Source organism: Mirounga leonina, unplaced genomic scaffold, assembly GCF_011800145.1.
Source record: "Mirounga leonina isolate KUSES-001 unplaced genomic scaffold, KU_Mleo_1.0 Mir_151, whole genome shotgun sequence".
Lineage (NCBI taxonomy): Eukaryota > Metazoa > Chordata > Mammalia > Carnivora > Phocidae > Mirounga > Mirounga leonina.
Window position 1 is genome coordinate 21333840 of NW_023270377.1, and position 26953 is coordinate 21360792.

A 26953-nucleotide genomic window follows, 5' to 3' on the forward strand; every position below is an offset into this window, starting at 1 on the left:
TGCCAACGTGGACCTCCACCGATAGTCTTTTATTTAGAACTGACCAGGGAGCTCATGGCCTTAACATTCTTGGGACGTCTTTGTTCAAGTAAGGACTGGTGATAACATCTTTAATGGCTTACTTCTTCTTTGGGATCTGGTCATTCTTTGTGGTCACAGTGTGACTGCCATAAAAAGAACCCACCTCTGACGTCCAGGGCAGGGTGGTCTGGTTTATTCCCTTATCTCTGGTTTCATTACACCTCAGCATTTCAGGAATTTTTGGTGAGCCTAGTCATGTAGTCCCCCTACCTATCCCTCCCTACCTAACCCCACTTGTCCCTTACTCATTGGTAGTGTTTGTTCTGTAGGGTTTGGTTTGAGCACTGTAACTGTTTGCATATCACAGTTGATGTTCTTGCGAATAGGTAGTTTTCACTGCTCTGGAACCAGTTTTATATGTATATAAAATATTAAGTAGTTCACATCTTATGAACTGAATCACGTCTACATGGGAAGAAAAGCCACTCCTTAAGTGTCTTATGGTGAAATCCTCTAATAGAAATTTCGATGCAGTGTAAATTTTTTGAGCATCTGTTTTTTACCAGTAGAAATTCAGAAATGAAGAAGACACTGTTTCTGCCACAAAAGAATTGCCTACTTATTATAAGCCAAGAAAAAAAATATAGATAGGTAGATGAAAAGAGTATAAGTTCTATGATAAAAGCAGATGCAAGATACTATTTATAGTGGTATGAGGGCCTGCATAAAACCTTAAGTTCCCATTTACTCATTTACTCATTGACCCACCTATTCATTCATTCCTTTACCCATGTTTATTGAATCATTATCCAATGTCGTACACTAATCTTTATGGCTGACTGTAGAATGCTGACATTGGAAGTGGTAAGATAGGTCTAGGTTGAGATTATTTTGGGGTTTTGTATGCCCTGTTTAGAATGTTGAACCTTATCCAATAAGCAACTGAAAGATTTTTAAGTAGGGAAATTACTGATAAGATTTGAATTTTAAGATCATCACTGTTGAGACAGTCATGAGAGGTGACTCTAAAGGGGGCTTCAGAAGCTCATTTTAAGGAAAAAAGCAGTCTTGTGTTCACTTCAAGTTCTCTTATAGTTTTAAAAATCTCTCATTCCTTTCTAATTAATAGTATTTACAAGCAAATACCTGGTTTGTGTTGGAATTTTATATGTTGTACTTCTTGTCAAGTTTTTAGTTCGGTAAAATAATTAACATTTTTTTCCTGTCATTATTTTACAGCTTTGGACTCTTGTCTTGATTTTATGGCCAGTCATTATTTTCATAATTTTGGCTATTACCCGGACCAAATTTCCTCCAAGAGCAAAATCAACGTGTAAGTAAATGAGATTTGTTTGTTTCCCTAATTTTGGGATTCTTTTTTTTTTTTTTTAAAGATTTACTTATTTAGGGGCGCCTGGGTGGCTCAGATGGTTAAGCGTCTGCCTTTGGCTCAGGTCATGGTCCCAGGGTCCTAGGATCGAGCCCCACATAGGGCTCCTGGCTTAGCGGGGAGCCTGCTTCTCCCTCTCCCCCTGCTCATGCTCTCTCTCTCTCTCTCTTTGTATCTCTGTGTCTCAAATGAATAAATAAAATCTTTAAAAAAAAGAAGATTTACTTATTTATTTGAGAGAGATCAAGAAAGAGAGAGAGAGTGTGTGTGTGCACAGTGGGGAGGGGCAGAGGGAGAAGGAGAGAGAATCCCAAGCAGATTTCCTCACTGAGTGTGGAGCCTGACATGTGCTCAATCTCATGACCCAGGTGCCCCTAATTTTGGGATTCTAGTAAAAATTTATTTTGATACCACCTTAATGTTTTATTCTAAATTTTTAAATTGTGTTTCCACTTGGAAGTATTTGTATAAATACCTCGCCTGTTTTTTTCTCCAGCTTTTTGAATCAGTTAGAAAGGTGAGCCTGTAATATTTATCTAAAAAATTATGAACATGTAGGAGCCAAAATATATTTTTTTTTTTTTTAAGATTTATTTATTTATTTGAGAGAGAGAGAGAATGAGAGACAAAGAGCAGGAGAGGGAGGAGGGTCAGAGGGAGAAGCAGACTCCCTGCTGAGCAGGGAGCCCGATGTGGGACTCGATCCCGGGACTCCAGGATCATGACCTGAGCCGAAGGCAGTCGCTTAACCGACTGAGCCACCCAGGCGCCCTATATTTTAATCTTTGTAAAATTTTGACTCATTTATTATTCACCTCATAAAGTTCATTGAGGTATGTACAACACAAACAAGTAGCAATCTCAAGCTAGATCATCCTTTACTTTTTGTATTGTAGCAGAAACCATAGACTGGTATTTGATCAACCAAACAAATGATATGCAGAGTACTATACAAATCTCTTATCTCTCTTCAGGGCTGGTATGAGTGGTGCAAATGTATCAACACATTTAGTTTGAAAGAACATTGTTTTCCAGTTAGTGCTGTTTTAGCTCCATTACTTTGTCATCCCCCAGTTCAAAAATGGGCACAATGCCAACTCAGGCCATTATTTTCTTTTGGATCCAGAATGAAGATGCAGGAAAGACTCAGAGAAGTCCTCAGAATGGAGGAGGATGAGTTTTTTAACCCCAATGATCTGATCGGTGTTCTTTTTGCTTTTGTTCTTAAACTTTGGAGCCAGTTTTCTTGGCAGAGGAGTGAAGGTTAGGTGAGATGCTTGATGTCTCACAAAGCAGCCATCTTCTGAAAAGCTTCTCGTAGACCAAATTTCTATGAATCCGATTGTATTTCAGATAAATTTTGGTGATTTGCTATATAAAAGAAGATTATACTGAATTATTTGTAAAGAGAATAATGAGCTAGTGACTTTTAAAAATAAGTGTTTTTCAATCACCCAGTCCTAAGAAGTAAGATGACAGCCGTGGTGGAATCTTGATTCATACACAATAGAATAATTTGGAAGAGAGCATCAGTTCAATTAGTATAAAGTGTTTAAACTCTTGGTACTAGAATAAATAATTCCTTACATTTGAAAAGCACCTTACCATTTCTAAAGGACTTTTGCTCAAGTTATTATGCAGAATTATTGTTGAAATTTTATTAGGTTGTTTATAAAAGCAGCATAATATTGTTCTCTTCATATTATGCATATATTAGTTCTTTATAACAGATTAAGTCCATTGTATATTGTTGAAATTTATGTATTCTTGCCTATCTTAAGTAGCATGGACTTCAAAAATAATGCATTCAGCACATAAGGACAAACACTCTGAACTATTCTGGTTTAAGATGCTAATTAAGATGCTAATCAGTTCACTAACGATAGTGACAAAAGGAGTTTGTTAGCTTCTTTCAACAACTTATTTCTACCAATTTCTTGTTTATAAGGATTTTTCAGTTATGTAATAAGTTCCTCCTACAAAACTTACAAGACAGAAATATAAGGTGTGTGCATGAATAGTCTTAATTGGTGCTACCTGATGGGATTTAGAGGTTTGTGGAGAAAATCATGGAGAGCTCTTATAGTTCCACTAAATTATGAAGAAAAAAATTGGAAAAACCATGTGATGAGTGCCTCAGAGACCTAATCTTTAAAAGGTTCTGCAAAAACACAATATCCAGAAGGAGATGAATAACCACCTTTTACTATGGTCTTATGATCATATGCTAATAATAATTAGTTATGAGGTGATTGTCTTTTTGTTTGTGGGTAGGAGAGAACAGAATTATAGGGAAGTTCAAACATTGGAAGTATTTTTGCTAGTCTCTCAGACCTTATAAGACTCAGTTAAAAAATAGTTTATTGTTTTTATTAGAACTTCATGAAAACTATTAGAGGGAAAGTACCCTCTCACTTTACAGAGGAGAACACTGGGACCCAGAGAGAATGTAATTTGCCAGAATTCAATCATGTGGGATAGGAGAGAAAGGTTTTGGAACCTACCTTTACCTTGTTCTTGAGATTATTGTCTCATATTTTACCTTCTTATACAGAGAGCCAAAATACAAATTGTGTCCAAAATGTCAACTCATCCTATAATCAAGTATAAAACATAATTTTATAATTGAAGAGGCTATCTGTACAACAAATTAGAGAATCTGAAAGTAGTACAGCTGCAGTTACATTTTTTCCCTGTCTTGTGGTAGAGAGGGAATAACTCCAAAATGAAAGCTTGGATTCCGGGATTTTTATTCTTTTTTAAAAAAATTATTGTTGTTTTTCTTTGTTTCTCATATCATAGTGAAAGATTAAAATGAGTTCATAATAATAAATGATAAAAAGAAATATCTCTTGATCTCATATGTGCCAGACACTTAGGGAGGTAATGGCAATATTATTCAGTTCAGAGTGGAGAAAACCAATGCACAGAGAGATTCAGTAGCTTGACCAGGATTGCACAGTTAATAAGTGGTGGTGTCAGGATTTGAACTCAGGTCAGTCTGGCTCTAGACTCTAGTTTTAAGCTTATGGATTTACATTTCTTACATCTAGGAGTCAGTACTAATTTCTCATGTTGCATTATTTAGGCTTCACAAAAGTAGACTACAAGTTAGAGATTAGGAATATAAACACCCCATCTCTGTCTCTATCATGAAATCAAGAAATATGGGGGGAAAGGTGCACGCCAATGTATGAATCAGAGTTATCCTAAATATTAGTATTCAGTGGAGAATGCTGTTTCTCTCGGACTAATTCTGCATGAATCACTAGTTGTAATATCGTGGAAACTGGGTCCTGTTTAACAGAGTTAAATCCTTTCTGGGCTACAGTGTCTGTTTCAGTGCTAGTTGGGCAACAGAGAAATGAAGAAGAAACTCCAGGCTACACCCCAGCTGAAACTCAGCTATGGTGAGAAAGGAGTTGTCATCCCGTGGGCACATTCTGCTCCCAGAATAGCTGGGCAGATGTGTAGGACTGGTGTATCATTCAGAACAAATATAATTAGTGACTCAAAAGGCTCCCTCCGTAGTTTTATTGACTGTCTGGAGAAGTCTGGATTTTTGGTGAGTAAGGAAGCTGCTGCAGTCTCTGCCAAGGTGAGCACCTGTCCTGAGCATAATACTTACTTCTGGCATTGTCTGCCTTCACTTACGCCCTTCTGGGTCGCCACAAACAGCTTCGGTAACTAGCTTCTGTAAATAGTAAGTCCCAGGTAAGGAAAGCTTCCCAAGCCTGGCAGATGGGCCAGGATGCTTCTCGTTCACATAAAGAAATGGGCTAAGACACCACATTTGAAATAGTTCCAACCTCTTAGAATCTGTACATGCAGTGACTTGTCAGGAGGCAAACTTTAAAGCTGAAAAATCATGCTTAGGAGCAAAGACAAACAAAACAAAACAAACCCTCCAAAACGCATTTAGACTAAGCGCGGCTATAACATAGTGAGTTATCTTTGTCTCCTTTCAACACGCACATGCCCACAAAGTGCAGGCAAGCAGTTCCTAATTACTGTGGAGCTCACTACCTTTTAAGAACAGAAAAAACCCTGCCATAATGAGATAAGTGGACTCCAAAAATTGCAGTCTTGCCAAATAAGGAGTCACCTTTTTATGAAGTTAATGAGAAACAATATTTTCAAGTGGTTGAAAATACCACTAAAAGCACAATGGAAATGATACTGTGTAAGTATGACCATAGCCTGGATTAAACTCCGATTATCTCGAGGCCATCACTTCCTAATACCTTGCCTCCTCCGAAGAGAAGAAATTCAGCCCATCTCACATCTGCAAATGAGCTGGTGGAAGGCAGGAGCTAACTGCTAGTTGTATTACATTCAAATGTGTGCTAGCACAGGGTTATCCTGAACACTACCCATCTGGATGTAACTCCATAGCTTTGGTAAATGCAAATCACCACGACCAGCATGTCTTTTGACCTCCAGAGCATACCTTTTGTCTTCAGGGTTGCAATAAAAGTAATAGTAGGGGTGGAAATTTATTGAACATCTTAGTACGTGTCAGACACCGTGCTGAGTACTTCACATATGTTTCCTTAGTGAATACATCATCTCTATAAACTATGTAGTATGATTTTCCTAATTTTAGGGATGACAAAACTGAGGCACAGGGATGTTAAGTAATTTACCCATAATCACATGGGTACTATGTGCCCGAGCCTGGATTTTAAACAGAGTTTTACCTGCAGATACAGTAATTGTATTCAAGTTGTGTCCCCCAGCAATGGCAATCCTAAGGTCTGGCTCATTTCAGTTTATAGCACCTCCTTTTTCTTCCTCATACCACCTGTTAGCACTACCATAGATGGAACATGGCTATAAAAGTGAACTCAATCAGCTTTTCTACCTGTCAACAGCTCTAGGAAAAAAATGTGAGAAGGAAGATTGAAATTATTAATTGGTGGCTTGTAGGATCCCTGCATGTTGCTATACCTACAGTCCCTGAATTGTTAAGAGGAAGCTATTGTGTGGTTTTATGTTGAAAGAGCCAATGAGGCCTCTTACTCGTGAGGGTTGTGAAAGTCAGAGGAGCCAGGCTTTTTCTGGCCCTGCTCTTGTTTCTGACTTTCCATGTGGCATGTTTTCAGGGAAGGGATGGCAAATGCATGAGGACAGGATTCCATTCTGGGGTGCACCACGCTCTCCAGCATGCTCAGGATTTAACAGTAATAGTTGCACCTATAGTAAATAATTTCCTTTTCTATTTTGATTGGCTCAAAATTAATGCAGGTTTTGTTCTGGGAAGCTCAGAACTCATCATCATTCATCTCCTGCCAGGTGTTGCCCCATCCGATTTCTCCATTCTCACATGTGCCAGCAACACCATGCAGTCTCTCAGGTTAGAAACATCTGAGTCATTCCTGACTCCTCCCGTTCCTTCATCTCCCATAACCGAGAGCCTTCAAGACAGAATCAATCTTGTGAAATGTGTCCTGGAGTTACCCCTTCCTTTCCATCCTTCCTGCAGTCCCTTGATTCAAGGTCTCATTGTATTATGCCTGTGTGTCTTCAACAGCTTTTTATTTTGCAGGTGGAGGGGCACTCTGGAAGCCCAGCCTCTAATTCTTCCCATAGTGTATCATCAGATAATCCCTTAAAATATTCTTTGGGCCTATTAAGTTTCAACTCCCCTTTATCCTACTTTCAAGACCTTCATAATCAGGATTCATGCAGCTTTCTGTTCACTGTGCTGTGCAGTATGAGGCCTTTGCCTAGAGAGGCAGTGTCCGAATATCTTCCACACATCCCATGCTCATTCCCACTTGGACACACATGCTCATGTCTCTTCCTCCTCGTCTATCAAAAGGCAAGCTCACATCTAAGGCTTACCCTTTTGCCTTCCCTGATCACTCAAAACTCCAGTTATTTCTCCTTTATATCTCTCTTGTGGATGTACGGGCTAATGGTGGTTTTTGAATGCTTTATGCTTTAATCTCGACTCACTCAGACAGATAGTACATTAATAGCAGAAATCATGTCACAGCGTCATACTAATATCAGATATAGCATGATTCCTACCAGAGAGAACAAAATAAGAATGTAATATATCATTCAGAATTTAGTGCAGTTTGAAAGATATGGGTGATTGGATTATAAAATTCACCCAGAGATGCATAATAATAAAGCTCAATGTGAATCTGATATAGGTAAAGGATAATAAGTTAGCTTGCTTTTGGTTTGGTTTCTACTTCTCAGATCCAGGTAAATCTGACTGAGCTACCAAAAATATCTCTAACGTTAATACTGGGGCAAGAAAAAGGGTATAAAGCTCCGTCACTCCTCCCCAGGTAGATCCACCTGGGAATTTCCCTCACAAATACCTAAGAGTTCATGTGAATGTATGCAGAAAATTTGTGTGTGGGAGAGATTTATAGTCTGCTTCTTGCCTAAGATTCAGAAAACGTTAAACAACTTGAATTTCCCAGCGAAAACCCCATCATTTACTTCTTTCATCAGCAAATCAGTAGTTAACAATATTTTTTGGAAACGTTACTGACCCTTTAGATGGCACCATGGAGGTAAACTCTGTGAACCTCAGAGAAATGGAGACTGTGACTATGTCCCCTAGCATTCTGCACCGAGCTGGAGGAAACCAGCAGGAGGGAGGCAATGTGAACATGGCCTGGGCACACTCCTACATAGGGGCAGCTGCAGCTCCTGGTTTTAGTTGCCCATCTCCCCCTGTTCCTAATGTGAAGCTCTGCCATGCTCTCATGCAATGCCAATGCGCACACCCTGATGCCAGATAACACGACAAAAGGATTTCTCAACTAATGCTTTGTTAGGTTTAGTACACAGAGTTGCATCAGAGAGCCAGAAATATCTTGAAGTATAATAAAACTTAATTTAACAAGTAGAAAAATAGGGGCACCTGGGTAGCTTTTGGTTTCGGCTCGGGTCCTGATCTCAGGATGGTGGGATCAAGCCCCACGCTGGGCTCCGTGGTCAGCCAGGAATCTGCTTGAGGTTCTCTCTCCCTCTCCTTTTGCCCACCCACTCCCCTCTGAGTGTGTTCTCTCTCTCTAAGAAGTAAATAAATCTTAAAAAAAAAATAATAGAAAAAATAAAGAGTAAAGAATAGCTACTGATTGAGCAGTGGAAGATTTCTTGTCTTTTGGTTTTATTCCCCCTGTCCTTTCTGCATCATCCCTACTTCTGATGATTTCCCTTATTAGCTTCCCAGAGGTGACTACCCCACTGACATCGTCTCTGGGGGCCACATGTCTTCTTTTTTTCACTCCTTATCTCTCTCCTTCCCTTCATAAAGAACAGAGGGGCTCCTGTTACTCTCAGGTAGGGACTTCTAATACTCAAGTCTATATGATAAAGATAAATAATTGATTATTTATAAAATTCTCACAAGTACTGTCATCTCACTTGCTGAGGTCCCCATTAGCAGTGGATGTTTCCAATATACCCCTGAAGCTAAGAGCCAGATTTAACAAAGTTCAACTTACTCTTCTTTACTTATCTGAGAGCACAGAGCCCAGACACAGGCTCATAGGTGAGGGTCTGGCTCCATGGTTGGCTGACGGTGTGTTCTCCGGAGTGACTGTTAAACATTCTTCTAAGTACCACCCAGGAAATCTGGCATAGGAAACCTTAGTCATTTTATGTTGCTCTCACTGTTCAACTTTTCTCATTCTCTTTGATTAGGTCACATTGTGTCTTTTGCTTTGATAAATGAACCAGTGTATATTTTTAGAGTAGAGCAGCCCTCATGGAAGAAATGCCATAGCATACGATATTTGCTGGTCTTGACTCAGTTAGAATTTCATTGTGGATTCAAATTAGAATGACTTATAACATCTTCACATTAGGAAAAATAAAATCTGTGGTTATTTAAAATAAAATCTTTTGGTTTTGGTTATGTAAACTAGAAAAACTAGAAAAAACTGGGCAATTTTTTTCACATATTTATATGTAAAATTATTATTATTGTGAGAGGCAGTATAAGGGCTTAGAGCACAGACTCCAGATTCAAACTGCCTGGATTCAAACACAAGCCTTGAATAAGTCTCTTGGATCCTCCGAGCCTCAGTTTCCACACTTACCTATTGAAGCTAATAATAGCACCCTCCTCACAGAGTTATTGTGAAAATTGAATGAGTTAATACTTGTTAAATACTTAGATAAATGTCTGGCACATATTAAGAGCTGTATTAGTGTTGGATATTTTATATTTATATTATTTATAATATTATATAGGTATAGGGTATAACATCAATCATTGAGTATCATTGAGCTAATCTAGCATCATATTATTTGATATAAGAAAACTGAGGCTCAGAAAATTTAAGACTTGATTATAGTTTCACATTTATTCTTGCCTCTGTCACATATTTAAAGGGTACCTGTTATGTCTGCACTAATTAAGAAAACCATGAGCCCTCAGAACAATCAAATCCATAGGAGGTTAATAAGTGTGTCAGAATCTGTAATAAATAAATATGCAATGTGATAAATTCCACAGTAGAGGTAGGCTCAAAAGCAAATCAGTGAGGAGATAGAGTCCAACAACCTTCCCTGGGATCAGGGCTGGGACTATGGGATGCTAATGCAATGCAGACTTTGAGGGGTTAGCAAAATCTCAGTAATCAAGATAATCATATTTCAATACAATATTCTAAAATACAAAAATTAATTTTACTACTCACCACCAGATGGGTATTAAAGAGAGCACATACTGAATGGAGCACTGGGTGTTATTCGCAAACAATGAATCATGGAACACTACACCAAAAACTAATGATGTGGGCGCCTGGGTGGCTCAGTTGGTTAAGCGACTGCCTTCGGCTCAGGTCATGATCCTGGAGTCCCTGGATCGAGTCCCGCATCAGGCTCCCTGCTTGGCGGGGAGTCTGCTTCTCCCTCTGACCCTCCCCCCCTCTCATGTGCTCTCTCTCATTCTCTCTCTCTCAAATAAATAAATAAAATCTTAAAAAACAACAACAACAAAAAAAACCCCAAAACTAATGATGTAATGTATGGTGATTAACATAACATAATAAAATTTTTAAAAAAGTAAAATTAAAAAAATTAATTTTAAAATTCTATGATGAACAAAATGTTAAAATTTTAGATGAAGTCAGGCTCAGTATTACTGACTTTTCTTTTGCCTTGGGCTCCAGTGTGGCTCCCACAGCACTGTCTGTGATATCAGGAAAGGCTTCACAAGGAAGTCCTACATCTTAGCATGAGCTTTAAAGAATGAGGAGGAGTTTGTCAACTAGACAACTAATGTCTTTACATTCCTCACAGACAATGACCAACATGAGTGGGGACACAGGACATGACAGAGTTAGATGTGCCAGGAATTTGGAGTTTGTTTTGCCTGGAAAAGGAGGATTTCTGTTGCAAGTGGGAAGCTGAGGCTATTTGGTCAATACTAAAAGCATTGAACTTTATTGTGGAGAGGATGAGGAGCCATTGGAACTTTTTAGTAAATTAGCTTTGTTTTAAATATATAAGTATAACATATTTATGTTTTTTCTGGTCATAGATATAAATGCTTATTATTTAAAAATTAAATAATGTACTATAAGTATGCATACGGTAAAAAGCAGAAGTCCTGCATAATCTTGCCTTCTAATGATAACTATTGTTAACATTTTAGTGTACATTTTCTCAGGCTGTTTTCTGTCTATAAACAGATATACTCAACCACTCTACCTTAATCCAAACCATATAAATACACCTGTTGAAAGATGTGGATTACCCTGGGCTTTCTAAACGGGCATCTGGTGGTGGTGGTGGAGGGGATGGCAGAGATGATTAGCTGGATGATGAATGGATGAGGTGCTGCATTGAGTGGAGCCATGAGGACCAGACAGTCTACAGAACTCCCCTGATAATTTTGATGCAACTTTAAGTCTGAAAGCTACCTTTTCCTTTCTTTTCAGTTATCTTCTCAGTTATCTTGTAAATCAGTTGCATTTTTTTTTTTTTCTTTTACTAGCTCACTACTGTGAAAGTCAACCAGGGAATGGATTTCATCCTTTGAATAGTTTCAGGGAAAACTTTGCCGGCATGCCCTGCTTCATTTTAGCACTGGATCTCTCACTGTAATCCGCAGGATGCTAGAAGTCTCACACCATTTTTATGTCTTATGTTGAAGATCACATCTTCAGGACAGAATAGTTGAGGAGAATGCCTCCACTCTGAGAGTGCCATCAGATTGGTAACTAAGGAAGGGAGTGTTCATAATTTCCTGAGCTTGTATGCACATAGGTTTATCAAAGATGATATCATGAATGTAGTTGCGTGGCCAGTTCCATTTCGACAAGTACTCCACACACTAACATAGAATCACTTGCTTTTAGCTTCATCAATATCAGGAGAATGAGAAAATGTCAAAAATTGTTTTGTTATTTTGAAAATTACTGCCTTGTATTAAAATGGTACAAAGATGCTTGTGGAGGTTCATACTCTACAAGATGTGCCTAGGCTATGAAGAATAGATCTGTGTTTTGTCCTCAAGTTGCTTACGGTCTAACTCTGGAGTGAAAACACACACACACACACACACACAAGTTATATCCCGTAATAGCTTTAAAAAAATAAAAAAGTTAAATGTAACCAAAGTAAAAGTGTTAAACATAGCTCTGGGCACAGTGCTTTGCACATAGTGGTAACTCAAATAGTTAGTGATTGATAGTGACATGTAATAACAGTTCAAATACTTAGGAAAAAAGTATTAATAAGTCATATTGGCTATAAAAACTACTGGAAGTTTTAAAAAAGGAAGAGATTGCTGTGCATTAGTGTCATCAAGAATTACCCCAGGACTTAAATTAAGCTTGGAAGGAAAACAAATGAATATGCTGAATATGCAACAAGAAGAGATGTGTCCTTCAAGACTGAGGAAGGTCATGATCAAAAACTAGCCAAGGATAGGTAGACTGGATCAGCCAATGGAGAGTGTAAGTGCTGTAGAGTAAGAGAGACCACGCTGCTTCTGATTATGTGAGGCTTTCAACATTAGATGGAGGAGTTTGGATTTTCTCCTATAGGAAAAGAAACAATAGAAGTCTGCGAAGAACTATTTAATTTTTCTTTTCCCAACATGGGAGATAAACTAAGGGAAGTTTGAAAAGGTCTTCCACCATAATTGTTTATCTTCATCCAGATGTTTTTATCATAGGCTCAATTAGTTATCTATTGTCTATAAGAAATTGCCTCCCTGAACTCAACGGCAACGACAGCAAACATTTATTATCCTCCAGTTCCCATGGGTCCAAAATTTGAGAGTGGCTTAACTGTGCAGTTTTGCCTTAGGGTCTCTCATGAGATTGCGTACAAGTTTTACTGGAGTTGACTGGATGATAGCTTGACTAGGGCTGGCAGATCTTATTGCTGACCTGCTTAACAAGTTGGTACCAATTGTAGGTACCAAGTTGGTGGCTTCTCTCCACAGGCTGTTTTAGTGTTTTCATGATATGGCAGCAAGCTTCCCCAAGCAATCCAGGAGACAGTCAGGCAGATGCTAGCCTTTTTACAACCTAGCCTCGGAAGCCTCCAAGCATTACCTCCACCACATTCTCTTCATTAGAAACAAATCACTAAGCCTGTGCCCAAATTCATGGGCAAGAGGATTAGGTTCTACCTTTGGAAGGAAAAAGTGTCAGAGATTCTATGGGCACATTTTAAAACCAGCACATAGACTAACAAGAGTCAGGGGTGCAATAATAGTGTGTGCTGAACATGCTTGAAATATTCAGCCCCACCACAGCAGAGTCATTATTTGCTTGAGTGTATACTACATTCCTAGCACCTAGCACAGTGCCTGCATGTGGAAGGATCATTAAATACTTTCTAAACTATTACTATTTTGTAGATAAAGATATTTATTTTCAGAGGTTGTAGCGACAGATCTCACTAAGTAAGTGTTGAAGCCAAGATTTAATTTGGTCTTACTACTCAAATCCTCTTTCTACTCCCCATGCTATCTATCAAGCAGAATCATTCATCTCTATTAGAAACACTCACCTTACTGTTGGCATAGCTAACGAAACCACTCTCTGGAAAATCGCCTGGTACTTAATCGTCACCCAACAAATATTTGTTGAACAAATTGAACAAATTTGGTACAACAATACATGAAGGCTAGAGATATGAAGAAATCTGTTCAAATTTACTTACAAGTCAATGGAAGACTGTGAAATACAGGCCAGAATGCTTGCCCCTTGTGCAGGTTATTATTTTGTCCCATCCTATTGAAAGGATGCTATGTTTAAAGTGTAGAAGTGAGATGCGGAGTTTCTGTGTTTTGAGCAGCTTATGATCTGATGACCACCTACAAGGATTCTATGGAGAATTAACTTTATGTCATTGCATCATTATTTTGAATATAGTCTCTTTGAGAGTGGGAGTGGAAGAGAGTAGAAATAACTGCGCATCAGCTAGAATTTCTCTCATATGAGTAGTAGTATGCTTCGACATTTAACCCATAGACAAAGGGATACGAATGCATTTGAGTAGAGCACGACATACTTAAGCTCTCACACACCTCTCTACACAACTACTAATGCTATTTACTCTGGCAGAATTTTGTACCAAAATTGAACCTAATCTGCTTTGAAAACTTCACTCACCTCCATTGAATCCTGTTAGTTCTAATTCGCTGTTTTAAGATTGCATGCTAAGCAGAACTCTGAAAACTAGAAAAAACAAAAACAAAGCAACAGAACTTTGTTATAAATCACATTTCTTTCAGAGGCATGCCAAAAGCTGAGATTTAAGGTCTTCATTTTGTTGATTTATCTTTAGTTTTATGTGGAAATTTGGCATTAAATAGATAATCCGGAAGGCAAATGACAGGGATGAGTGAATCTCATAGGCGAGTTCAGTTCTGGGTTATTATGAATCCTGTGCTAACATTCGGTAATGTAGCCAAACCTCCAGAACAATAAGCAGTCAGTTTTTCTGCAATGTTAATGCAAAGAGTATCAGATTTTAGCTCAAATAAAACCTAAAGCAAATGAACAAGAATGGGATTAGTTAATGTTAAGCATTAGGAAGGTTGCTTAAGGTATTAGAGCCATGTTTCTGATCCCTACCTTTATTGCATAGATTTCTAGACATCTAGATGAGCACACCCACTGAACACTCAGCTATTCACTAAACAAATACACATTTATCATAACACTGTGGAATCTAAAGGTGAAGAACACAAGCTTTTCAGATAAAAACATCAGTAATCAAATTGTGAGGGCAAGACTAACCATACCTGACCCTAAAGCCCATAATCTATTACATAGTCAACTTTGATAAGAAACAAAGAACAACAAATGCACCAATTTTTTTAAATACAATCCTTGGAGGCTAGAGAAGTTAGCAAAGCTTAATATTGTGAGTAGGACTTAATTGGATCCTAAGGAAGACTAATATGATAATTGGATTTGCATGGAGAAGAATGGGACATTTTTCTTTCTTTTTTTTTTTTTTAAGATTTTATTTATTTGTCTGAGAGGGAGAGAGAGAGAGTACAAGCAGGGGGAGTGGCAGGCAGAGGGAGAAGCAGGCTCCCTACTGAGCAAGGATCCTGATGTGGGACTCCATCCCAGGACCCTGGGATCATGACCTGAGCCGAAGCCAGATGCTTAGCTGACTGAGCCACCCAGGCGTCCCGAATGGAACATTTTTCAAGGGAAGGAAGGGAATAAACCAAGTTCATGGTGTTGGGTTGTAAGGTGAATGGTCTTATTTTGCCTCAGGCAACCTTCCTTGAACCTCTATACTAGGTTAGTTTTCACCCCCACTCACCCCTCCTTTATATAATTGTGATTTACTATGTGTGTATTTATTTGATGTTTTTGTCTCTGGTCTCTACTTCATGAGGCCCCTGCCTGAGCTTGTCTTTTCCACCAAATATCAGCAGTGCCTCCCACTAACAGACACCCAATAAAGAAGTTTTTCCCCCAATTCCATTAGATGCTACTGAGAAATGAGTTTGAATGGGTGATATAGGTCCTAGAGACCCAGAGTCTCAAATACCAGAGTGATACCATTAGGATGCCCTTACCTGATAAGCAATAATGACACATGGTAATAGGAATACTGTGTTTTGTGTATATTAATCAAATAGCATAGAAAGGTTATATCAGGGTGAGTAGAAGGCTGGAGCAAGAAAAAGAATTACACATTTATTGAAATTACAAAAAGTGGTGGGCATTGTCACTAACACAGCTGATGAAACAAATGGGAAAGAATGAACGATATTAGGAAGAGTAAGTAGGAGATGGTGAAGATTGGGTTTGGGGGACAAAGGAATAGTTCGAAATAAAAGAGCTCTCCTAGTTTTTAATCTGGGATAATGAGAAACTCGAATAGCAAAAACTATAACAACAGTAATGATTCCTTTATACAATATTGTCTTTTAATTATTGTAAAAATCTTGAAAGATTCATTATTCTGATTTCCATTTTACACATGAGAAACTCAAAACTCTTAGGCAAATTGAGCCTACTGATCAAACCCATGGGCCTTTGGTCTGGGTGTTCAATTCAAGTCCCATTTCAACCTTTGTGATCTGGAGAAGTCACTTGACTTCTCTGAGCCTCGGTTTCTTCATCTATAAAATGAGGATAATTAAAATACCTATCTCATAGCATTTTGGAGAGAGTTAAATAAGATAACATATCTAATAAGATGGCATGTATTAAGTTAATCTGTGATACCAAAGAAGAGCAAACCTATAGTCTACTGATGTATATAGTAAGTGCTCAATAAAAGATTTTGATTAGATGGCTTGTCCAAGATTAAACAGCTAGTAAGTAAAAAAGCTTGTGACTTGCACCCAGGCCTTTTGATGTATTTGTTATACACATCTGTTGCTATTAGGGAAAAAAAATAAGGCACAAGGATAGAGTGGTGAAAATATTTGTTGCTTACTAGCCGAAGGACAACACTTGTTTATTGCAATCCATGCATTAAGAAGTACTCATCTGATGTTTGAAGAGAAAAAGAAAACCATGGTTCTCACCTTAGTTCTGCCAATCTAAATTATCCTAAGATTTGGGAAGGGATGTAAATTGCTCTTTGGTTTCTATGCTTATGTGCTAGATCGTATATGTGAAATTTTGCCAAGAGACACACTGGATAAAAGTCCTCTTAATGCTAAATTAGTCCTATAATCTTCAGCAACAACCACTGTTAATGGAACTTGTTTCTCTTTGTGAGTCTGCGCTTTAAAACTGAAGGCAATAAAGATGTTACATCAACTGTTTATAGTTGAGAAACCAAGTACTTTTTAATAGAACCAACGTTTGAAAGAATTCTACTCCCTCCAGTAGGCCCCAGACAGCAATCACACAGGAAAGGGAAATTGATGAGAAAATGTTTCTGAGAGCAGAAATATTCAGAGGCTTTCTGGCCTGCACATTCATTTGTAAAAGATAGCCCTTGTTTTACTATCATATCCTTGCTAATATTTGTCTTGATTTCCTTGTGTAAGGGGGTTCCTGATAGTTTTAGAGTATCAATAATCACTGTTTTCATTTTGAGATGTTCTTGTCCCATTCTTTGGAGAAGGCACATGGATATCACAAAACCATAAGCAAGAAAAGATTATACAGTTTATAAGAAACCTAGTTGAGCATAAGTAAGGCTTAGAAAAAAAAAGAAAAGAACAACTTGAACTATAGCTAAAAAGAATCCAATCAATCCAGAGTAGGTATTCATTCACTTTAGTTATTCCTATCATATCTCTGGGCCCTTGTTTATACAGTAGAGGTCTGAAGTACCAAAACCTTCTTTGAATGTGTTCCAACCAAGATTTGATTTATTTTTTTCTTTTTAAATTTGTTCCAACTCTCCCAGCTCTTTCAGTGTGCATGGACCTTAGCAGATGCTCAGTAAGTATTTACTAGATGGATGGGTATAGGAGTGCTTTATGGAACTTCTAAATCAATGCATCACAGAGGTTTCCCCCAAAATACCAACTCCCTATTTGCTACTAAAACTCATTTGAGGAGCCACTGTGTTACATCACCAACATCATTCAGCATTACTAATAACCAATGCATGATCATAACTAGGAATTAACAAACTTTTGTCCAAGAATAGTTTTCTCCATTCTCATTTCCCTTTCTTAAATTTCACCTCCTCCCATTTATTAAAATCCTAGTTTGCACTGATGACAAATAACCCCAAACTAAGCCTCTGACAGCTCTGTTTCCAAATCTCCCAGTCAACTCATGATAAATGTATCTAATCCAGATCAGCTCAAGCTATTGAAATATAATGGCTTTTCATTATGGTAGAGTAACCCAGTTGCAATACCTAAAGAAAAATAATTAAGGAAATGTGGGTTTGTTAGAAGTGTTCAATAAATCTATTACTAACTCCCTTTTCTTCCCTTTCTTCCAAACTGGCCATTTCATAATGCGGGGAATGGATCCCCCATCCTCCGAGTCATCCATAGCAAGAAAATGGTACCATCCTTTCCCTTCACTTTCATTTCCTTCAGTTATCAAATCCAGTCAGTTCTTCTTCCTAATGAAACTCTTCTGTCTCCATCTCCACTGCCACTGCCTTAGTTTAGGTCTTCCCCCTGTCTCTTTGCTAGGACTACAGCACCTTTTTATCTGGTTTCTGCACCCCTGATCTAGCTCCCTTTGGTCTATCATTTATACTGATGCCCATTCTTTTTCTTTTTCTTTTTTTTTAATATATATATTTTTAATTTTTAAGTAATCTCTATGCCCAAAGTGGGGCTTGAACTTACAACCCTGAGACCCAAAGTTGCATGCTCCACCGACTGAGCCAGCCAGGCACCCCTGATGCCAGTTATTTTTCTAAACACATATTTCCATGCCAGTTTCATGCTTAATATCATTCTGACTCAACATTACTTTTGGGATAAAATCCAGACTCTACCACATGGCACCTAAAACCTTTTATGTTCATGCCTAACTCTCCTGCACCCTCTCTGGCCGTAATCCCATCCCTATCAGTCACAGTCATGTACTTCACACCCCAGCCACTTTCAACAGACTACAGGAATTGCTGCCATTATGTTATAAGTGGGGTCCAGAACATCCAATCATGTAAAATGCCTGAGCCTGTTTTGCAAGGATAATGAAATAACCTGGTGAGCCAGTTGCTGTATATCTGAATTCAAGTTATTGCATTATCATGGAGTTTTATTGTACTTCAGTCTTCTCAAGGGCTTTCTTACATTTATGCCTTTGCATATATTATTTCCTCCTTCCCTGTCATTCTCTCTGTGAACTCCAACTTGTCTTTCAAAACTCGTGGCAGGTATGGCCTTCTCCACCCCCACCTGCCCACTTTACCTTCCGCCACAAATTATATTAGGAGTCCAAATTTCATACTTTAGTACCAAATGAAGTGCATGACCCTATCACCATAGCAAGTATCATGCCAATGATAATTGTTTAGATACATGCTTGTCTCTTTTCCTTTATCTTCCCGAACCCTTCATCACACACACACACACACACACACACACACACACATACACCATGCATGCGCACACACCATTTAGGGTAAGAATCTTATTTTTCATATCTATATTTGCTCTAAATACTCAGCCCAATGGCAAGCACAAAGAACAAATTCATAATCTAAATGGAAGCTAAAGATCTGCATTTGCAGTAAACCATTTGAATAAATATTTGCTGCTTCGTGCTTTCTAATCTGTTAGGAATATCCTAAGCTGGGGCACCTGGATGGCTCAGTTGGTTGAGTGTCTGGCTCTCAGTTTCGGCTCAGGTCATGATCTCAGAGTTGTAGGATCAAACCCCGAGTAGGGCTCTGCATTCAGTGGGAAGTCGGCTTCCCCTCTCCCTTCCCCTCCTGCCCCTTCCACTGCTTGAGCTCTCTCTCTCTCTAAATAAATAAATAAATCTAAAAAAAAAAAAAAAAGATTCTCTCTCCCTCTCTCTCTCTGCACCTTGGCCCTCTCCACTCCCTCCCTTAAAAAAAATATCCTAAGCCAATTTGGCCATTCATGATCTCATTAGGTTCTTCTTCGTAGACAATATTAATAATTGATAACTTGAGATAAGTGAGGGTATGGCTTTCCTCCCTCACAATCTCTTTGGCAACATTTACAATGACAAGTCTTGCAGTTTGCCATCCGTAAAAACATTTATTGGCAAGCATGCACAAAACAGGTCACATGAACCTGTTCATGAAGTTCCATTGAGTCCCAGTTCCTTGTCCTTGCAGGCACTCTACAAAGGCCTTCCTGGAAAGGTGCATTGGAGACACGTGCAACCATATGTCTAGCAACAATGGGCTTAGCCTAGGATCACCTAGTTACTGCTGGAGTACAGGGTTGAATGGACTCCTAGACCACACATAAACTCCAGAGGGTATTCAGACCCTGGGTTTGCTGATTTTCACACCTTGTTCATGCAAAGGTGGAGGTACATTTATAATATTTTCTAGCCAAGCCACATTAACTTCAACACCATTCATTTCACCAAATGAAAACTTACTTCTAACACCTCTTACACTTCCTAACACATTCCAGGGCTGCCTGAAATGAAGGCAGGAGAAGCATTGCCTTTGCAGAATGTCATCCTAGCTCAGGTTCTCCTAGAGTTTCTCATTTAGATTTAATTCTTCCTGGACTGTGTATCCCTGATTTGGGAACTCCAAAAATTAACTAACAGTCTCTGGATTTTAGGTTAGAATTAACTTCAAAATTAATGGATAGTTGCTAGGTTAAAATTAAGAAACACACTTAACCCACTGTATCCTAATGTATTTTAAAATGAAGTATCAACTCTGTAGTATTAATTAACTCTTGGATCTTATGGGCGATCACACTGATTTTTGTCAGCCCCCTCCTAAAGATGGCACACAGTAAATGGCGCTGACAGCAGTGAATTTTGGCCAGAAGGACTGGTTAACTGAGCAAATACTCTTTCCTGGCACAGCCTAAAACATTTCCCGTCCCTTACTCCCTTCTGTGTTCACCTTCAGTTGTGATTGCTCTCTCATTGTCCTGTCTTCAACCCAGGGGTTCAGACCTCTTCTACCACCATTTTTACTTTTTAGTTTTACATTAAAATTATACAATGGTCTTTTCACTCATATTTGAGGTCTGTCAATTACATAGTATTGTTTGATCCTTCAAGTGCTTATATGTTTAATCTCCTTGTAGAAGCCTATTGATGCTTTGTCAAACATTACTGCCCTTCCTCCTGCCTTCTACTTTCCCTTCCCTGTGGCAATAACTCTATGTAGCACTTTTACTTGCACATAGAAAGTGCTAGAATGTCTATAGAATGGATGAGTGACATTCCAAGTTATGGAAGGGAGAAACTTATCCTTGTATACATAATGCTAACATTAAAGAGATGGAATTTCTGCATACAGAAGCAAATTAATTTAGGCTAGTTCTTGTTGAAGTAAATCCCATTATAAAAATATTTATGCATGAGGATTTAATATTTATTGTACCCAGGACTATGGTGAATCTTTTACATATAACATCTCATTTGATCTTTAAAATAGCACTTGGAGATAGATGCTACTATCTCCTTTGTGTCCTGAAGAAAAGAGGAAGTGAAATCAATTGTCTCAAGTCATATAGTGGTGAAGCTAAAGCCAGGCTCTGAAGTCCAGGCCTGGGCTAACACCATACAAATTCCCTTTATAACCTATTGCCAAAAATATTTTGAAATCTTGACCTGGTTCACTTAATTTCAATTAATACAACAGCGAAAGTCTAGTACATCTAAAGTACAGGGAGCTCATTGTAACTGAGATTTAGGCACTATAACATTAGCTTCTTGCATAAGCACCAGCACTGTATCATAGACTCATTGGTTCATTTGTTCGTTCAGTAATATTTTTTTGAGCTCCCACTCCAACCATATTTTGACAGACCTATATATGGCATAATATGCATTATAAACCCTTGCCAGCAAGTCAAATTGACCTTCATGGAGAGTTGTAACTAATAGGTTCCTGAGTTCAAATGAGCACATTGATCTCTGTGCAACTGGGATAAAAGTTATGAGAAGCTTCTGGCCAAACTCCCTCTTTGGAGGGGTAAGGATTTTAATTCAGCCTTAGTCACTGCATCTTTCAGCTTTAATCTTACAGCCATTTTAGGTCAGTAGAAGACTATCATTGATGTTAGCATTTGTATTTCCATCTCCAATTTTAAATCTTAGGTTTTAAAGAACTACAGAAAGATAAAAGCAAACATTTTGTTTGAGTAATGAGACAATCAACTCTTGTTACTCAGATTGACATTTAATAAGTAAAAGGTCATAAACTTTTTTTGCTCCTTGAAATAATGTTGTCTCTAAGCATAAGTTGTGATTCACATGTAAATTATATATTGATATGTTGGGTGCAGATTGAAAATATTCTTTATAAGACAAAAGGTGGAAAGTGCACACCCCATAATGATAACGTTAATATGAAAATATTTCCATTTTGAAATGATGACTTAAGGGGAGAAGATGCACAGCAGTTAAAGCTAAGTCATTCAGCATGGCATACCACATAACTTTGTCATTGGATTGAATGCCCATTATTATTTTTTTAAGATTTTATTTATTTATTTATTTATTTTAGGGAGGGAGAGATCATGTACGGTGGCGGGGAGGAGCAGAGGGGGAGGGACAAGCAGACTTCGTGTGGAGTGTGGAGCCCGACCCGGGCCCAATCCCATGACCCCAAGATCACAACCCAAGCCAAAATCAAGAGTCGGAAGCCCATCTGACTGAGCCAGCCAGGTGCCCCTGAATACCAATTATAAGCTACTTGACATGCCACCAATTATAAGCTACTTGACATGCTACTTGACTATGCCTCAGCACATCCACCTGAACTAAGGGTTTCAACTTCATTGTCCCCAAGAGAGCACCATGATGGTAGTATATAGGACTTCTAGTTAGAATTAATATAGAAAAACAATGAAAAGCAGTATTATGCTGATCCAAAAGACAACTGAATGTGGTTACTTTTTTCCCTTCTTCTTGCAAATTCTTTCTGGTTTTTCAGTGTAAAGGGACTTTGCCAGATAATATCTTAAAATGCCCAAAGTCGATTAGTGTTTTTAGATCACAGGATATTCCCAGCCTTTCTCTTTGGTTCCTATGTTGCCTCCATCCCTCTCTGATACTTTTGTCCTGAATGCTGATTGCTAGATCTCTCATTCTGATGTCTTACTCAGGGACAGCTTCATGCTCAGGACGATTTCCAGCCTTTTTCCTCAATCAGACTTTTACATTCCACTATTCATTTCCCCAGACACCTGTTCTCTTCTAGGTGAATCTACATGTTAATGACTAATAAACACTAATCCCTACGGATAAATCAGATATCTGATGCCTTACATATTTCAGGTAACATAATCAATTAATCTGGTTTAAAAGCATAAATATCCAGGGGTGCCTGGCTGGCTCAGTCAGTGGAGTGTGTGACTCTTGATCTTGAGGTTGTGAGTTTGAGCCCTCTGTTGGGTGTAGAGATTATTTAAAAATAAAATCTTTTTAAAAATAAAAATAAATAAAAGCACACATATCCAGGGAGCCATTATTATATGGAAATACCTATCATATTGCCAAATTAGGGAGGAATATTTAGAGGCGGGGGTGGGGTGGGGAGGAGGGCTCCTGGACCTCCATCAGCTTTCAGATCACACAATATAAACAGATTGATATGGGAGGAAAGAGTATGGGATTTGAAACCATAACTCCTAGTTTAAAGTTCTGATTTTGTTTACCTACAAATGTCCCTGAGCTTTTATTACCTAATCCATACAAGAGGAAATGATGCTTACGTCCCATGGTTATGTGAATGAGGCTTAAATATGATGTTATTTGAGAAAGTCCTTTTAAAGCTGAAAAGCATTAAAACACGCTAGAGTTACATATAGTTATATATGTTATTATTATAGTAACTGAAAAAGACACTCGCTTAAGCCAACTGTTCAAGATCAAGCAAGTTATATGTATTCCAAGAGCTACAAGAGGACTGGCAGTTAGAAAGGGGCTTGTTTTGGAATGGTGGGTCATAGGCTCAGGTGTTTATGCATCAGCCTCTTCATTGACTCTTCACAGGCCGTTGATCCTTCTTGCCCCTAAGCTTAGCCTGAAAACCATCAGCCTGGAAGCACTGAGGTGAAAGAAGGCAAGTGCTTGAATAAGGAGATTGACTGCCCCAGGTCTATACTCCTGTGAATTCTGTAGCACAATTATAAAAGTCTTATTGCAAAATATAAACAAAATGATTCATTTTAGTGGGTGGGAGAGACATCCTGTTTTGGAAGTGAGTCAAGCATGGGGGCTGGGAGGAGTCCTACTCAGCACTGATTTGGACTTTATTCTGAAGGTGGAAAGGCTGCTCAGAAAAGAGGGCATTAACATGTTACGATGGCATTCCACGTCTCTATCTGGGCACTCGCATCCTCTCATCTGAGGTCTACATAACTGTGTAACAGCTCTCAGTGAGGACAATTCCAATAGCCTAGAAACAAAAAATATCTAGCACCTTTTAAAGATTGGTTTTGTGTTAGAAATTGCAAGATCCTCTATTTCATAGTGGAACAGAACTCCATTTTGAATCTCTTCTTTCTGAACACTCCTTTTTTCCCTGTCTGAATTTCCCCTCTTGCATTCTCTTGGGGTCTCCTAAAGACGTGTAGTGTGTGTGTGTGTGTGTGTGTGCGCGCGCGCGTAAGTACACAAGTATATATAAAACATATACTATACAATAACAAATATATATAATACACTTAAATGTACAATGTTAAATATTATCTGTGATGCATTATAAAATAAGTAGTGTGTATCAGAGTATCCCAGTGTTTAAAAGTAATTCACCATTATTTAGGGGGAAACTAAGTGTAAATCCCCTCATTTTTGCTTGTTTGTTTTGTCAAGAAGTGAAGGTAGCTAGACTAAAGAGAGCCAATCAAGATTAATTTTAACTGGAGCTATTGAATACAAATATGTACAACATCAGATTTGACGGTAATTGGTATCTTCCTTTTCCTGGCCAGAAACTGGTACCATAAAACGAAATTAATGATAAACCAAATGATTCTCAACTTTAATCAACTAATTCTTAACTCTCAACCAATTAATGGGGGAACATCCTAGCATTAGTCAAGAAAAGATTGAAAATAATATAGTTCTGAAAGGAAAGGAAGGAGAGGCTTAACTTACACCTCCTTTGAAGAGTTACCTTGTGATTCTAGTACTGTTGGTATGAAATCCCAGTTACTGCAGTAAGCAGGAAAATGAAGCATTGAGTGGAATATGGCACTTAAGATACAATCTTGAATTCCCAACAGAGAATCCCACTGGACATGGGAAGGAATGGTTGTTCCTTATGGCCACTGACTGGGCTGCCTCTGGTGTATCATTCACTCCTGCCCTGTCTTTCTTTTCTAATCCATAAGATGTAAATAAGTAACTTTTCTCAGGGTGCCTGGGTGGCTCAGTCTTTTAAACATTTGCCTTCCGCTCAGGTCATGATCCAGGGTCCTGGGATCAAGCCCACGTAGGGCTCCCTGTTCGTGGGAAGCCTGCTTCTCCCTCTCCTCCCCATTCATGCTCTCTCTTGTTATCTGTCTTTCTCAAATAAATAAATAAAATCTTTGTTTTAAAAAGTAACTTTTCTCTTTTAAATCTCCTTGGGCAGTTGTTTCTTAGATTTTTAAGTATCTATTTTTAAAGCATTTTGAAACTTAATCAGAAATGTTTTCATTCTATGATAAATCATTGTAAATTTCTGACTCTTTTAGCTGCATCTTAAGGGGAAAATATCCACTTTATATTTTTTAAAGAATTTTGAGAAACTACACTAGAAGTTATTAATAAGAGACCTCATTTCCCTATCAACAAGCAAGAAAAATGATGTGGGACTGAAGATGCAAAACAGGCCTTCCAAATACAGGCAGGTTACTCTGAATTATTATATGTAACAGAAAAGAAAATCACTTTGCAGAGTTGTTGTAAGAATTACAAATGATATATTCACATAAAGGAATAGTTATTAGGAATACAATAGATTATAGTCATCCATTTATCCATTTATCCTTTGGGGCATCCATCCCCAACCAGTATTTTGACATCAGTCCTATTGTTATGTCTAACTTTAATTTCTTTCCAACTGTATATATTACACCTGATTTCATCAGCCTTTTTAAATATTGAAAGTTACTGGCCTGGGATTTAAAGTTTCTGTTAACTATTTTCTAAACATTTTATTAAGTAACACAGAATAAGAGCTGTTCAGTGTTGCCAGAAGGAATAATTAAAAAGAGTCTGGTGCTTTGGGGAAAATTGGTGCATGTCTAGTAGCAATTAAGCAAAAGCTGGCAACTTATTTTGTTGACTTGAATGATACAAAACAAGAGGGACAATGATCGGGAAAAGATAAGACTGAATTGGAAGAGATTAATGGAATTTGCCCTGACCCCACTGTTCCTTTGAGCATAGTAAGCAGTCAGTGAAGTCACATCAATTTTGATATTTGAGAATTGGAGATTGGCTTGAAGTTTCAGATATCTTCCATGTTTCATTTCTATTATTTACCAATATTCTCCAGTACTGGCCCTGACAGTTTGATATTGAATAGCTAGTAAGGCCCCCTCATTTATACTTTATTGTCTCAAAGCCAGGAAGAAAGTGTTGTGACTTCTAAGTTTCAACCCTTCAGCTTCATGTAGTTGCTCACATTTTTCTAAAAAGAAACCCACCACTGTCTACAAAAGGGTTTTCTTGTGTCTTACAGCACAGCTTTTATACTTCTTTCACCATTTCCAGGTATTGAACTGGGAAGAGGGGATGGTGTGAGGAACGCAATTTCAGTATCTATTATCTCTGAAGATGAAGCACTTGGAGACTTTTTGTATCCTTCTGTTTTTCTCCACATCATTAAGCTGAGAGAGTAAAAGCATCTGCTTGCCTCAGATACAAAAGAGGCTGCTACAAAGTCCACTAAATATGCATAAAAAGAGACAAGAAGGAAAAAAATATAAGCTACTCATCTAGTTCATGTGCTGATTCATATCCCAGTTTATTTTCATTATTAGATGTATGGGAAGGATTTAATTCATTGTTAACCCAGAGAAGTCTAATCCTGGAAGGGCAGTTCCAAAATAGGAAAAGGGGGGTGGGGGTGCCTGGAGTGTCAATTACATATAATTCTCAGGTATTAATGACCCCAAAATAAAGATGGGGTGGCTGGGGTTTGTTTTACTAACATGTGAACTCCCATGTTTTCTTCTGTCCCTCATTAGTCTAAGAGTGAAGAAAGTTATAGTTCTCTTGTCCACCAACAGCATTTCCATGTTATGTCCATAAAAGATGTTCAGTGGCGTTGAATTGAATGAATAATGATGCTGCATTGCTAATGTAGATACATATATTAGAATAATATCTACCCAAGAAAGGATAACAAAGGGCAAATTTGTCAGCAGGGCTGCATAAACTAAGACTTTTAAAATTAAGAGGGGATCTGAAGGCAGCATTGCTCACAACTCAAAAGAATAACAAGAATTCTCTGATAGCATGCATGTGG

General features: G+C 38.2%; 1 protein-coding gene across 1 annotated transcript in view; it reads left to right on the top strand.

Moving 5' to 3' along the window:
* Window positions 1–26953, top strand: part of ABCA12 (ATP binding cassette subfamily A member 12) — a 168528-nt gene that overhangs the window by 12924 nt on the left and 128651 nt on the right. The window contains exon 2 of the mRNA XM_035008338.1: window positions 1261–1354. Within this exon, the coding sequence (XP_034864229.1) occupies window positions 1261–1354 (94 nt within the window). The remainder of the gene's footprint in view (window positions 1–1260; window positions 1355–26953) is intronic.